Source organism: Myotis daubentonii, chromosome 5 (genome assembly GCF_963259705.1).
Source record: "Myotis daubentonii chromosome 5, mMyoDau2.1, whole genome shotgun sequence".
NCBI classification, from domain to species: Eukaryota; Metazoa; Chordata; class Mammalia; order Chiroptera; family Vespertilionidae; genus Myotis; species Myotis daubentonii.
This window is the reverse complement of record NC_081844.1, coordinates 25,032,828-25,048,024: the sequence shown is the minus strand read 5'-3', so window position 1 is coordinate 25,048,024 and position 15,197 is coordinate 25,032,828. Positions and strand designations below refer to the sequence as shown.

At 41.8% G+C, this 15,197-nt stretch overlaps 1 protein-coding gene and 1 pseudogene across 1 annotated transcript in view; one reads left to right on the top strand and one right to left on the bottom strand.

The window, feature by feature from the left end:
• LOC132234981 (adhesion G protein-coupled receptor E2-like) overlaps window positions 1-15,197 on the bottom strand; it is a 128,895-nt gene that overhangs the window by 105,005 nt on the left and 8,693 nt on the right. The window contains exons 9-11 of the mRNA XM_059696661.1: window positions 5,069-5,176; window positions 4,649-4,879; window positions 4,299-4,474 (exon numbers count right to left, since the gene is read on the bottom strand). Of these exons, the coding sequence (XP_059552644.1) occupies window positions 4,299-4,474; window positions 4,649-4,879; window positions 5,069-5,176 (515 nt within the window). The remainder of the gene's footprint in view (window positions 1-4,298; window positions 4,475-4,648; window positions 4,880-5,068; window positions 5,177-15,197) is intronic.
• Window positions 6,497-8,267, top strand: LOC132234969 (D-3-phosphoglycerate dehydrogenase-like; annotated as a pseudogene).

The following is a 15,197-nucleotide window of genomic DNA, read 5'->3' as shown; positions in this document are numbered from 1 at the left end:
AACACATGGAAATATCTTATATAATAAAAGTCCAGTGATGGAAATGGCAAAAGACCAGAATGACCAAAGACCAGAACAACTGCAGCCTGCAAACCGGCAGTCCCTTGCTGTGGTCAGCCTCGCCTCCCAGCAGGGACTGCCACCCTGATTGGTGGCATGTCGGGCCTGCAAATAGCTGGTGGCCCATCACCTGGTTGGTCCCACCACCCAGCAGGGACTCCCACCCCAATTGGGGGTGTAACCAGCTTGCAAACTACAGGCTACCCCTTGCCCCTGCTGGCCCCACCCCCTGTGGGGACTCCCACCCTAATGGGAGGCATGACCACCTGTGACCCCTTGCCACAGCTGGCCTCACCCCCCCCAATGGGGACCCCCACCTTGATCGGGGGTGTAACCAGCCTGAAAACTGCCTGGGGCATCTTGACATGGCTGGCAGGCTCTGAACCCCTAATGGCAAATGGGGAACCGGGGGTGGGTGGTGGCGGGGGGGGGTCCCCCAGCTGCCGACAGCTGGGGAAGATAGCCCTGATCACAGGCCAGGCCTAGGGACCGTACCCATGCACTAATTTAATGTGCCAGGCCTCTAGTGTGATATAAATGACAGAGATTTCAAGATTGCAGTTCTAAAAGTGCTCAATGAGATGTGAGAAAATATAGACAGGCAATCTAATGCACTCAGAAAACAAATCAATGAACAAAATGAGCACTTTACCAAACAGACTGAAAAAAAAAAGAACCAATCAGAAATCCTAGAAATGAAGCATGCAATTAAGGAGATTAAGAGTGAACTACTGAGCATAGACAACAGAGCCAACTAGATGGAGGAAAGAATTCATGATATTGAAGATAGGAATCTAGAAATGGTGCAGGGGGAGAAGAGAGAGACTTGAGCGTAAAGAAAAACAAAAGAGCTCTATGAGAACTATATGACTCCATCAGAAAAAGAAACAATAGAATTATAGGTATTCTGGAGGAGGAGGAGAGGGAGTATGGAATGGAGAGTCTCTTCAAACAAATAGTGGATAAGAACTTTCTAAACCTATAGAATGAACTAGATCCTTGAATCAAAAAAGCAAACAAAATTCCTAGTTATCTCAATCCAAAGAGGCACTTGGTATTGAAGTGTCAAGAATTAATGACAAAGAAAAAATTCTCAAAGTAGCCAGTGACCTACAACGGAAAACCTATTAGAATTTCATCTGATTTCTCAACAAAAACTCTACAAGCCAGAAGAGAGTGGAACCAAATACTCAAACATCTGAAAGAGAAAAATTACCAGCCACGAATAATATATCCAGCAAAATTATCCTTTCAATATGACAGAGAAATAAAGATGTTCCCAGACATACAGAAGATAAGGGTTGTTTTTTTCCACCAGAAAACCTCCATTGCAGGAAATACTCAAGAGAGTTATTCTACCTGAAACAAAGATCAAAAGGTCACAACTCTACAAGTAAGATCACCAAAAACTTACAGCATAAACAGGGATAATTTGTGACAACAAAACCATAAAGGGGAGGGGAAAAGGACTGAACTGGCAAAGGAGAATGAAGATCAGACACACTCAAAAGAAAAAAGGATACTGTATATAAGCAAATTTATTTTTTATAAACCTAATGGTAACCACACACAAATCTCCAAACCAGGACACATAGCTTAAAAAAAAGAGGAAACAGAGAGAAGAAGTATGGAATATCACCAAACAAAAACAACAGACAGAGACATAAACGAAAAGCACCAATGGAGGCACAGAGCCACCAGAAAATAAAAGACAAAATGGCTATAGAAAAGCCTTATACATAAATAATTACCCTAAATATAAATGGTCTGAATTCACCTATAAAGAGGCACAGAGTGGCAGAGTGGATCAAAAAACAAAAGTCAACCAAAAATGCTGCAAGAGACACATCTAACCTGCAAAGACAAAGGCAGATTCAAAGAAAATGGGTAGGAAATGATTCTACAAGCAAATAACATTCAAATAAAAGCAGGTATAGCCATACTTATATCTGACAAAATAGATTTCAAAATAACAAAGATAGCAAGATACAAAGATAGCCACTTTAAAATGATAAAGGGTACACTACATCAAGAAAACATAATACTTCTTAATATATATGCAACCAATCAAGGAGTACTGAAATATATAAAACAACTAATCACGGAATTAAAGGGAGAAACAGATCAACACAATCACAGTTGAGGACTTTAATACTCCATTGACAGCTCTAGACAAATCAACCAAACACAAAATCAATAAATAAATATCAGCCTTAAATGAAACACTAGATCAAATGGACATTGCCGGGAGCCGGTCCATGCTTGCTGTTTCAAGGGACCTGGCATATGGCATACTGTTCTTAATATGTTTGCTCACCTTCTTGGCACTATGTGTTTTAACCAAGGTCTCTGAGAAAGGTGGTTTCCCCAGGTAGGGATTTTCCCCTGAAGTTAGGGAGGGAATAAAACCTCTTAACTAAGTGCCAGGCGGGTATTAATCACTTTAACTACGAACAATCATGCTTAAGCTACATAATCTTTACTCCCTGGAATGGAGATAAGAAACGCCCTAACCTTTGTAATAGAGATTGATAGGATTGAATCAACTGGTATAAATACAGATGTAACAAGACAGAAAGAGACAGACCTTATAATACAGAACCAAGAGAGATAGAACCTAGGCACAGAACCTACACAGAACATTCTCTAGAGACAGAAGAACTTCGCTGGAGAGAACATGGCAAAAGATCCTGGACTGAACCTGACTACAGAAATTGGCAAGAGAACCTGACTAGAACCTGGCTACAGAACCTGGCTGGAGAATCTGGAGAACCTAGCAAGAGAACATGGACACAGAACCTGGCTGGAGATCCTATGCAGAACCTCTCTGGAGATCCAGACCAGAACGTGGCTGGAGATCCTGGCTGAAGATCCTGGCTAGGCTGCTGATCAACTGAACACTGTCTCCGTGTCCTTCCTTCTTCGCTGACTCTGTCTACACCTTTGGGGACCCCTGGACCTGCTGGGGCTGCACCCCTGCAGGACATATTGACATTTACAGAACCTTTCATCCCAAGACATCAGATTATACATTCTTCTACAGTGCACATGGAACATTCTCAAGGACAGACCATATGTTGGGTCACAAAACTAGCATTAAGAAATTCAAGAAGACTGAATTATACCAAGCATATTCTCCAACAACGATGCCTTAAAATTAGAAAGCAACTGCAAAGCCTGACCTGCGTGCCTCCGTGGTTGAGCAATGACTTATGAACCAGGAGGTCAGGGTTGGATTCCCAGTCAGGACACATGCCTGGGTTGCAGGCTTGATTCCCAGTGGGGGGGCACACCGGAGACAGCCAATTCATGATTCTCTCTCTCTTATCATTAATGTTTCTATCTCTCCCTTTTCCTTCCTCTCTGAAATCAATAATATATATATATTAGAGGCTTGTGGCACGAAGAGATTCGTGCAATAGGCCTTCCCTTCCCTTGGCTGCTGGCACCAGTTTGCCTCTGGCAACTGGGACCCAGACCTTTGCTCTGGCCGAGCTCTGGCCAGAGCCGGCACCGAAGCTGTCAGGCTTCGCTGCTCTAACCCCAGGGCCATCAGGCTTTGCTCCGCCGCTTGGAGCCTACGTATGCAAATTAACCGCCATCTTTGTTGGGTTAATTTGCATACTCTCCTGATTGGCTGGTTAGTGTAGCAAAGGTATGGTCAATTTACATGTTTGTCTATTATTAGGGAAGATATATTCATATATAGAAATCCACTGCAAAAAGGAAGTAAAGAAACCCTCAAATATGTGGAGATTAAACAACATACTGGAATTGAATCTGCAACCCTTCAATGCATGGGCTGATGCTCTAACCACTGGGAAAACTGGCCAGGGCTGGAGAATATCTTGATGTGAGGGAGCTTCTGCTGCTAGTCTCCAGATAAGAGCATAGACACATTGTGAGAGGGCCTGCGAGAGGTCCACATAAGTAGGAATGCAGGGAGGCCCTAGTAGCTGAATGTGACCCCCTGCTGCCAACTAACAAGAGTGTAAAACCTCAGTCTTACAACCATAGGAAACTGAATTCTGCCAGCAACCAGAGAGCTCAGAGGAGGACAGAAATCCTCAGATGAGAGGCTTGTGTAAGACCCTGACCAGACAACCCAGGTGCACTATGTTTATTTATTGACCCACATAAATTGCAGAATAATAAATTATGTTTTTTAGGTGTAACATGCATGGGAACTTATTACATAGCAATAGACATTGAACAAAGTCCCTTCTCAAGTCTCTCACCTTCACATCATGGTGGGCCATGAGGATGGCAAAACTGCTGAGGTGGCTGCATTGGCAAGTGGTGCTGGTGTCTCTGGTGCCCACCATCCAGCAGCCTTTGGAGGACCAATGACCACACCCCATCTGGCCAGGCTCCCAGAAAACACAGAACACCTTCTGCCTTGGCTCCGGCATCACTGACTGTAGGAACAGAGCAAGGTGTGAGCTGGTGATTAGGTGCTCAGAAATTCTGACCAAATCCTGCTTGTGATGGGCTTCCCTGGGGAGATGATGCACCCATGGGAGAGCCCCTGAACTCCAAGACTATGTCCAGGACTCAGGCCTCTTCCACACCCACAGCCCCGTTTCACCAGCACTCACATGCTTGAAGACAAAGGTGACTGGGGAGCTGAGGTTCTGAGTGTCCTTGTTGCTCACAAAGGCAGACATGACATCTGAGAGCAGGACGGGGGAGTCTTTCTGCAGCAGGCCCTTGTGTGTCTCATTCAGAACTGACTGCGCCTCAGTTTCCAGGACCAGGTGGGCCCCAACCAGCAACTTGCCCATTCCTGGAGAGGAGACAAGGCCCACTACAGCAGGGCCTACAAGACAAAGACAAGGTTGACATCTTGGGTTGTCCCAAAGGCCCCCTTCCTTCTGGGATGCATTCTCTCCTTTGAGAATCCACAGCCCATACTTCCCTTTAATACTTAATTCTCTGTTTGTCATGTCCTTTGGTGTCTTGTTCCACTGTGAAGCCTCGTTGACCTTCTCTCCATATCAGTCATTACCTGAGTCACCTGAGTCCTGCACCACATCCCAGTTCACCAGCATCTTTGCCTGATTATTGCTCAGGGTGACATTCTTGTCTCCTTGCTCCTTTACCTCCAGGGACAGTTCTATGAGTTGTGGAAGTTAAGGGAGTTAGATTAGTGACTGTGCCAGCAGTTATTGCCATAATACCATTTTTATGTATAGACATATTTTTATATATATTATGTTACACTATATACCAAGTGTTATCTGAAATATTGTTATAAGTATACCAAATAATGCCATAGCTATATATATAAAAGCCTAATATGCAAATTGTCCCCACAGGAGTTTCACTGGGAAACTGACCACTTGCTATGATGTGTATTGACCACCAGGGGCAGCACTGAATGAAGGCCCAGGCCGGCTGCCAGCAGCCAGGGGAGGGAGGCCCTGGCTGGCAGCAGGAAGGCCCCGATTGGCCCTGATCACTGGTCCCCTAAGGACCTTACCCATGCAAGAATTTTGTGCACTGGGCCTCTAGTCTATATTATCACAATACACATATTTTTATAAATAATAATAATGATATATATATATATATATATATATATATATATATATATCCACCAATTATCTGAATTTACAAAGGATTATAAGAGAAATTATGAGCAATTATTCAACAACAAATTATATAACCTGAATGAAATAAAAAAATTCCTTCAAATCTATGAACTATAAATGTAACTGAAGAGCTAGAGTCTGAACATACCTGGCACAAGTAAGGAGATTGAATTCGTAATTAAAACTTTCTAAAATTGCCCTAGATGGTTTGGCTCAGTGGATAGAGCATTGGCCTGCGGACTAAGGGTCCTGGGTTTTATTTCAGTCAAGGGCACATGCCCCGGTTGCTAGATCCTCAGTAGAGGACATGCAGGAGGCAGCCTATCAATGATTCTCTCTTATCATTAATGTTTCTCTCTCGCTCTCCTCTCCCTTCCTGTCTGAAATAAATATAAATATATTTTTTTAAAAAAAAACAAACAACTTTGAAAAAGTGAAGACCTGCATTTGACTAATCATTTTAGAAAGAATTAACACAAATTCTTTTAAACTCCTAAAAAACAGAATGAAAAGGAACACTAAGTAATTTCATGAGGCCACAATTACTCTAAAAACAAAACCAAAAAAGACATCAAAAGCCAAAAACGGTTTGGCTCAGTGGATAGAGCGTCGGCCTGCGGACTGAAAGGTCCCAGGTTCGATTCCGGTCAGGGGCATGTACCTGGGTTGCGGGCACATCCCCAGTAGGAGATGTGCAGGAGGCAGCTGATCGATGTTTCTCTCTCATCGATGTTTCTAACTCTCTATCTCTCTCCCTTCCTCTCTGTAAAAAATCAATAAAATATGTTAAAAAAAAAAAAAAAGACATCAAAAGAAAACAAGGCCCAGTAACACAAGCCCGGCCATTCTGAACAGAAGCTTCTCGGCGCAGAGGTGTTTGTGTCCATGGAGAGCTGTAGATCCCGAGGCCGGCTCCAGCAATGGCCTTTGCAAATCTGCAGAAAGTGCTTATCGGTGACAGCCTGGACCCTTGCTGCTGGAAGATCCTGCAAGATGGAGGGCTGCAGGTGGTGGAGAAGCAGAACCTGAGCAAAGAGGAGCTGATAGCCGAGCTGTAGGACTGCTAAGGCCTTATCGTGTGCTTGGCCACCAAGGTGACCGCGGATATCATCAACGCAGCAGAGAAGCTCCAGGTGGTGGGCAGGGCCGGCACCGGTGTGGACAACGTGGATCTGGAGGCCGCCACGAGGAAGGGCATCCTGGTCATGAACACTCCCAATGGGAACAGTCTCAGTGCTGCGGGGCTCACTTGTGGGATGATCATGTGTCTGGCCAGATAGATTCCCCAGGCGACGGCTTCGATGAAGGCTGGCAAATGGGACCGAAAGAAGTTCATGGGCACCGAGTTGAATGGAAAGACCCTGGGAATTCTTGGCCTGGGGAGGATCGAGAGAGAGGTGGCTGTCCGGATGCAATCCTTTGGGATGAAAACTGTAGGGTACGACCCCATCATCTCACCAGAGGTCTCGGCCTCCTTCGGCGTTCAGCAGCTGCCCCTGGAGGACATCTGGCCCCTCTGTGACTTCATCACCGTGCACACCCCTCTCTTGCCCTCCACGACAGGCCTGCTGAAGGACAGCACCTTCGCCCTGTGCAAGAAGGGCGTGCGCGTGTTAAACTGCGCCCGCGGAGGGATCGTGGACGAGATCGCCCTGCTCCTGGCCCTGTAGTCGGGGCAGTGCGCGGGCGCAGCGCTGGACGTGTTCACGGAGGAGCCGCTGCGGGACCACGAGAATGTCATCAGCTGCCCCCACCTGGGCGCCAGCACCAAGGAGGTCCAGAGCCACAGCCGGGAGGAGATCGCTGTCCAGTTCGTGGACATGGTGAAGGGGAGAGCCCTCGCGGGGGTTGTGAATGCCCAGGCCCTTACCATCGCCTTCTCTCCGCACACCAAACCTTGGCTCTGTCTGGCCGCAGCTCTGGGGACTCTGATGCGAGCCTGGGCAGGGTCCCCCAAAGGGACCATCCAGGTGGTACCGCAGGGCTTATCCCTGAAGAATGCTGGGAACTGCCTGAGCCCCGCAGTCATTGTTGGCCGCCTCAAAGACGCCTCCAATCATGCGGATGTGAACTTGGTGAACGCCAAGCTGCTGGTGAAGGAGGGCGGCCTCAATGTAACCTCCTCCCATAACCCCGTTGTGCCAGGACAGCAAGGATGCGGGGAAGGCCTCCTGAGCGTGGCCCTGGCAAGTGCCCCCTACGAGGCTGTGGGCTTTGTCCAGGGCACCTCACCTGTGCTGTAGGCACTCAACGGAGCTGCCTTCAGACCAGAAGTGCCTCTCAGCAGGGGTCGGCCCCTGCTCCTGTTCCGGGCTCAGCCCTCCAACCCTGCCTGCTGCCTACCATGATTGGGGTCCTGGCAGAGGCAGGTGTGCAGCTGCTGTCCTACCAGACCTCGCTGGTGTCCGATGCGGAGACCTGGCACGTCATGGGCATCTCTTCCCTGCTGCCCAGCCTGGACGCCTGGAAGCAGCATGTGACCCAGGCCTTTCAGTTCCATTTCTGACCTTGGGGCTCACCGGGACCAGCCTTGGGGGCTTTGTGATCAACATTGAGAGGTCACATTCTCGGAGCTTGACACCACTTCTGTGGTCTGAACCCTGTAATAACCACCTAATAAAACAGCTCACCCCACCCCACACCACCCCCAAAAAAGAAAGAAAACAAAACTATAGATCATTAACTCTTATGAACATCGATGCAAAAATCTTCAACAAAATATCAGTAATAACTTTATCAAAGAAGGCTCATGACTTGTCCACTGAAAGCTATAAAATTTAAAAACCCTGAATAAATTGAAAAGTATCCTGTGATTATGAATTGGAAGACAATATTTTAAACATGGCAATATTCTCAAAAGGGATCTACAGATTAATGCAATACTAACAATATTCCAACAGCATTTCTTTTTTGCAAAAATGGAAAAGCTCATCCTAAAATTCATATGGTATTGCAAGAGGCCCCAATACCCAAACAATACTGAAAATGAAAAACAAAGTTGGAGGACTCACACTTCCTGATTTCAAAACTTATAGAGTAATCAGAGCAGTATGGTACTACCATATGAGTAGACATATAAACCAACAAAATAAAATTGTGAGTCTAGAAATAAACCCATTTATTTATGTCAACTAATTTTCAGCAATCCCCTTCAATGAAGGGGAAGGAATAGTTTATGCACAAGCAAAAAATGGAAGATGCAACCATACCTTACAAAATACACAAAAATCAGGTAAAAAGGCATCAAAGGCCTATATTTAAGAGCTAAAAATTAAATAGTTAGGCCCGGCCCATGTAGCTCAGCGGTTGAGCATTACCCAGGAATCAAGAAGCTGCTGGCTCAATTCCCAGTCAGGGCACATGCCCGGGTTACAGGCTCAATCCCCTGTGGTGTGTGTGCAGGAAGCAACCAATCAATGATGCTTTTTTCTCATTGATGTTTCTATCTCTCTATCCCTCTCCCTTCCTCTCTCTCTAAAAAAAATCAATAAAAACATTAAAAATACAATAAAAATAGAACAGTTAGTAGAAAACACAGGAATAAATTTTCATGGCCTTGGGTTTGGCAATCAATTCTTAGATATGACACAAAATGTACAAACAAGAAAAGAAAAAATATCCATTTTGAGTTTATTTTTGTGATGGTGTAAGTTGGTGGTCTAGTTTCATTATTTTGCATGTATCTGTCCAATTTTCCCAGCACCATTTATTGAAGAGACTGTCTTGACTCCATTGCATGTTCTTGCCTCCTTTGTCAAATATTAATTGAGCATTGTGGTTTAAGGTCGATTTCTGGGTTCTCTATTCTATTCCATTGATCTATATGTCTGTTCTTGTGCCAGTACCAGGCAGTTTTGAGAACAGTGGCTTTGTAATACAGCTTGATATCTGGTATTGAGATCCCACCTACTTTGTTCTTCTTTCTCAGGATTGCTGCAGCTATTCGAGGTCTTTTTTTTATTCCAGATGAATTTTTGGAAATTTTGTTCTAGGTCTGTGAAATATGCTGTTAGTATTTTAATGGGGAGTGCATTGAATCTATAGATTGTTTTGGGTAGTATGGACATTTTGATGATGTTGATTCTACCAATCCATGAACTCAGTATGTTCTTTCATCTGTTTATGTCTTCCTCTATCTCTTTTATCAGGGTCCTGTAGTTTTCTGCATATAGGTCTTTTACCTCCTTAGTTAAGTTTATTCCTAGGTATCTTTATTTTTTTGGTGAGATGGTAAATTGGATTGCTTTTTTAGTCTCTTTTTCTGTAAGTTCATTACTTGTGTATAGAAATGCCATTCATTTCTTGGCATTAATTTTGTATCCTGCTACATTGCCAAATTCATTTATTAAGTCTAATAATTTTTTGATGGAGTCTTTAGGGTTTTCTATGTACAGTATCATGTCATCTGCGAATAAGGACAGTTTTACATCTTCTTTTCCAATTTGGATGCCTTTTATTTCTTCTTCTTGTCTGATTGTAATGGCTAGTAAGTCCAGTACTATGTCACACAGGAGTGATGAAAGTGGACATCCCTGTCTTATTCTTGTTCTTAGGGGAAATGAGTTTAGTTTTTGCCCATTGAGTATGATGTTGGCTGTGGGTTTGTCATATATGGCTTCTATTATATTAAGGAATAATCCTTCTATTCCCACCTTGCTGAGAGTTTTTAATCAAGAAAGGGTGTTGGATTTTGTCAAATGCTTTTTCTGCATCAATTGATATAACTATGTGATTTTTGTCTTTCAATTTGTTTATGTGATGTATCACATTTATTGATTTGCAGATATTGTACCATCCTTGCATCCCTGGGATAAATCCTACTTGGTCATGGTGTATGATCTTTCTGATGTACTGCTAAATTTGATTTTCTAGAATTTTGTTGAGGATTTTGGCATCTATATTCATAAGGGATATTGGCCTGTAATTCTCTTTCATTGTGTTGTCTTTACCAGGTTTTAGTATTAGTGTGATGCTATCTTCATAGAATGAGCTTGGAAGTGTTCCTTCCTCTTGAATTTTTTGTAGTAGTCTGAGGAGGATAGGTTTTAGTTCTTCCTTGAATGTTTGGTAAAACTCCCCTGTGAAGCCGTCTGGCCCTGGGCTTTTGTTTGCTGTAAGCTTTTTGATAACTGCTTCAATTTCTTCCATAGTTATTGCCCTATTAAGATTTTTAGAATCTTCCTGATTGAGTTTTCAAAGGTTGTATTTTTCTAGGAATATGTCCATTTCCTCCAGGTTGTCTAGTTTGTAGGAATAGAGTTGTTCATAGTATTTTTTAACAATCCTTTAAATTTCTGTGGGGTCTGTTATTATTTCGCCTCTTTAATTTCTGATTTTGCTTGTTTGGGTCCTCTCTCTTTGCTTCTTGGTGAGCCTGGCTAGAGGTTCATCAATCTTGTTTATCCTTTCAAAGAACCAGCTCTTGTTTTCATTGACATTTTGTATTTTTTTTTTTTTGGGTCTCTATGTCATTCATTTCTGCTCTGATCTTTACTATCCTCTTTCTTCTGCTCACTCTGGGCTTTTCTTGTTGCTCTCTTTCTAATTCTTTGAGTTGTAGAGTTAGATAATTTACTGCCATTTTTTTTTCTTTTTTAGGTAGGTCTGTAGAGCTATAACCCCCCCCCCCCCCCCCCAGGACTGCTTTCATTGTGTCCCATAGATTTTGGATTGTTGTGTTTTTTGTTGTCATTAGTTTCCTGGATGTTTTTAGTGTCTTCTTCGATCTCTTTGGTGACCCAATCATTGTTTAATAGCATGCCATTTATTTTCCAAGTGTTTCCATTTTTTGGATTGTTTTTATTGTAGTTTATTTCTAATATTATGCCATTGTGGTCTGAGAAGATGCTTGGTATGATTTCAATTTTCTTGAATTAGGGGACACTTCTCTAATGACACAATATGTGGTCTATTTTTGAAAATGTCGCATGTGCACTTGAGAAGAACGTATATTCCATGGCTTTGGGGTGAAATTTTCTGAAGATGTCAGTTAAGTCCATCTGATCTAGTGAATCATTTAGGATTGCTGTTTCTTTGCTGATTTTTTATCTAGAGGATTTATCCAGTGATGTCACTGGTGTATTAAAGTCCACTACTATGATTGTATTGTTGTCAATATTTCCCTTGATATCTTCCAGGAGGTTTTTTTTAATGTTTTTGGGTGCTCCTGCATTGGGTGCATATATGTTTATCAGGGTTATATCCTCTTGTTCTATCAATCCCTTTAGTATTATGAAGTGGTCTTCCTTATCTCTTGTTATGGCCTTCATTTTGAGGTCAATTTTTTAAGATATAAGTATTGCTACACCAGATTTTTTTTCATTTCCATTTGCCTGAAAGATATTTTTCCATCCCTTCACTTTCAGTATGTGTGAGTCCCTTGTTCTGAGGTAGATAGCATATATATGGGTCATGTTTTTTTTTATCCATTCAGCCACTCAATGTCTTTTGATTGGAGCATTTAGTCCATTTTCATTTAAAGTTATTATTGAAAAGTACTTGTTTGTAGCCATTTTTATTTTTTGTGCCTGTGTTTTTTCTTACATTTCTATTTTTTCTTCTTACACCAGTTCCTTTAGCATTTCTTGCATTGCTGGTTCAGTAGTGATAAACTCCTTTAGCCTTTTTTTGTCGGTGAAGCTCCTTATTTCCCCTTCAATTTTGAATGATAGCCTTGCTGGATAGAGTATTCTTGCATTCATTCCTTTGCTTTGCATCACTTTGTAAATTTCCTTCCATTCTTTTCTGGCCTGATGTGTTTCTGTTGAGAAGTTATTTGATAATCTAATGGGAGATCCCTTGTATGTAACTTTCTGTCTCTCTCTTGCAGCCTTTAAGATTCTGTCTTTGTCCTGAACATTTGCCATCATAATTATGATGTGTCTTGGTGTGGGTCTTTTTGGGTTCATCTTATTTGGGACTCTCTGTGCTTGTGTGACTTTTTTCTTCCCCACATCAGGGAATTTTTCAGACAATATTTCTTCAAATAGGTTTTCTAACCCTTGTTCCTTTTCCTGTTGTTCTTGACCCCTATTATTCATATGTTGCTTTATTTCATGTGGTCTCATAGCTCCCTTAGGCTCAACTTAATATGAGAAACCATTAAAATACTAGAGGATTCTACAAGCAGCAAAATAACAGACATATGCCAAAGCAATTTCTTCACTGATACTGCTCCTACGGCAATGGAAACTAAATAGAAAATAAACAAATGGGACTATATCAAAATAAAAAGTTTCTGCACAGCAAAAGAAACCATCAACAAAACAACAAGAAAACCCACTGCATGGGAGAACATATTTTCCAATGTTATCACTGATAAGGGTTTAATCTTCAACATTTACAGGGAACTCATACAACTAAACAAAAGGAAGATAAACAACCCAATCAAAAAATGGGCAACACACCTAAATAGAAACTTTTCAAAAAAGACAGAAGGAAGGCCAAGAGACATATGAAAACATGCTTAAAGTCACTAATCATCTGAGAGATGCAAATCAAAACAACAATACGGTTGTACCATCTCTCTCCTGTCAGAATGGCTATCATCAACAAATCAACAAATGATAAGTGCTGGCGAGGATGGGGAAAAGGGGAACCCTCGTGCACTGCTGGTGGGAATGCAGACTGGTCCAGCCACTGTGGAGAACAGTATGGAGTTTCCTCAAAATACTAAAAATGGAACTCCCATTTGACCCAGTGATCCCACTTCTAGGAATATATCCCAAGAAACTAGAAACACCAATCAGAAAGGATATATGTACCCCTATGTTCATAGCAGCACAATTCACCATAGCTAAGATATGGAAACAGCCTAAGTGCCCATCAGTAGATGAGTGGATTAAAAAACTATGGTACATCTACACAATGGAATACTATGCTGTGGTAAAAAAGAAGGAATTCTTACCATTTGCAGAAGCATGGATGGATCTGGAGAGCATTATGCTAAGTGAAGTAAGCCAGTTAGAGAGAGACAAATATCACATGATCTCACTCATTTATGGAATATAATGAACAACATAAATTAATTAACAAAAACAGATCTAGAGACAGAAAAGCATAGATCAGACTGTCATATCCCAGAGGGAAGGTAGGGGAGAGTGGGGATAAGGGGGAAAGATCAACCAAAGGACTTGTATGCATGCATATAGGCCTAACTAATGGACACATAAAACAGGGGGGTGAGGGCATGAGTTGGGGAGGTCGGGGGGAGGGGGGGTTATGGTGGGATAAGGACACATATGTAATATCTTAATCAATAAAGAAATTTTAAAAAAAGAAAAGAAAAAATAAACAAAATGGGCTTTATCAAAATTTAATGCACCTATTTAATAAAGTAAAACGACTATGAAGAAAGGGAAAAGAATCTATAGGATGGGAAAACATATTAGCAAATCACATATCTCATAAGGGTCCTCTAGCAAATATATAAAGAACACTTATAAAGAAACAACAAAAAGCCAAACAACCCAATTAAAAAATAGGCATAGGACTTGAACAGACATTTCTCAAAAAAAGATACACAAATGTTCAATAATCACATGAAAAGATATTAAATATCACTAGTCATTAGGAAAATGCAAATCAAAACCTTAAAGAGATGTCACCTGACACACTAGAAAGGCTTTAATAAAACCAAAACAAAATGGAAGTAACACATTTTGCTGAGGATGTGAAGGTTGGCACCCTTGCACATTGCTTGGGGTAGGGAGTATGTATATGTACAATGGTGCAGTCATTTTGGAAAAATAGTTTGGTGCTTTCTAAATGTTGGTCATATAATTAGCATATCACTCAGCAATTCCACTCCTACATATAGACTTAAAGAACTAAAATAGTTATTCAAAAAGAAACTTGCACACCAATATCATAGTAACTCTATTCACAACAATCAAAGGGTGGCAACAATCCAATGTCCATAAATGGAAGAATGGATAAACAAAAGTGGTGTATATATGCAATAGAATAGTATTTAACTATAAGATATATACTAACATGTGGATGACTTTGAAAACAGTATGCTAGGTGAAAGAAGCCAGGCTATAAGGTCATGCATTGTATGATTCTATTTATATGAAATATACAGAATCGGCTAATTCATAGAGACAGAAAACAGATAAATGCTTGCCAAGGGCTGGGGGAGGAAGAAATGAGAAATAACTGCTTAGTAGGTACAGTGTTCACTTCTGGGATGATGAAAATACTTTAGAAATAGAGGTGATGGCCTGGCCGGTATGGGTTGAACATCAACCCATAAACCAGGAGGTCACAGTTAGATTCTGGATCAGTGCACATGCCCAGCTTTCTGGCTCAATCCCCAGTAAGGTACATGCAGGAGGCAGCTACTTTAAAATATATATATATATATATATATATATATATATATATATATATATATATATTATTGATAATATTTCAGATAGCTCCCATTTCCCCTTCCTTTACCCTCCTCATCCCAGGACATACCCCCACCCTTCAATTTTCACTACCCTATTGCCCGTGTCCATGGGCTATGCATATACGTATATCTTTGGTTTATCTCAT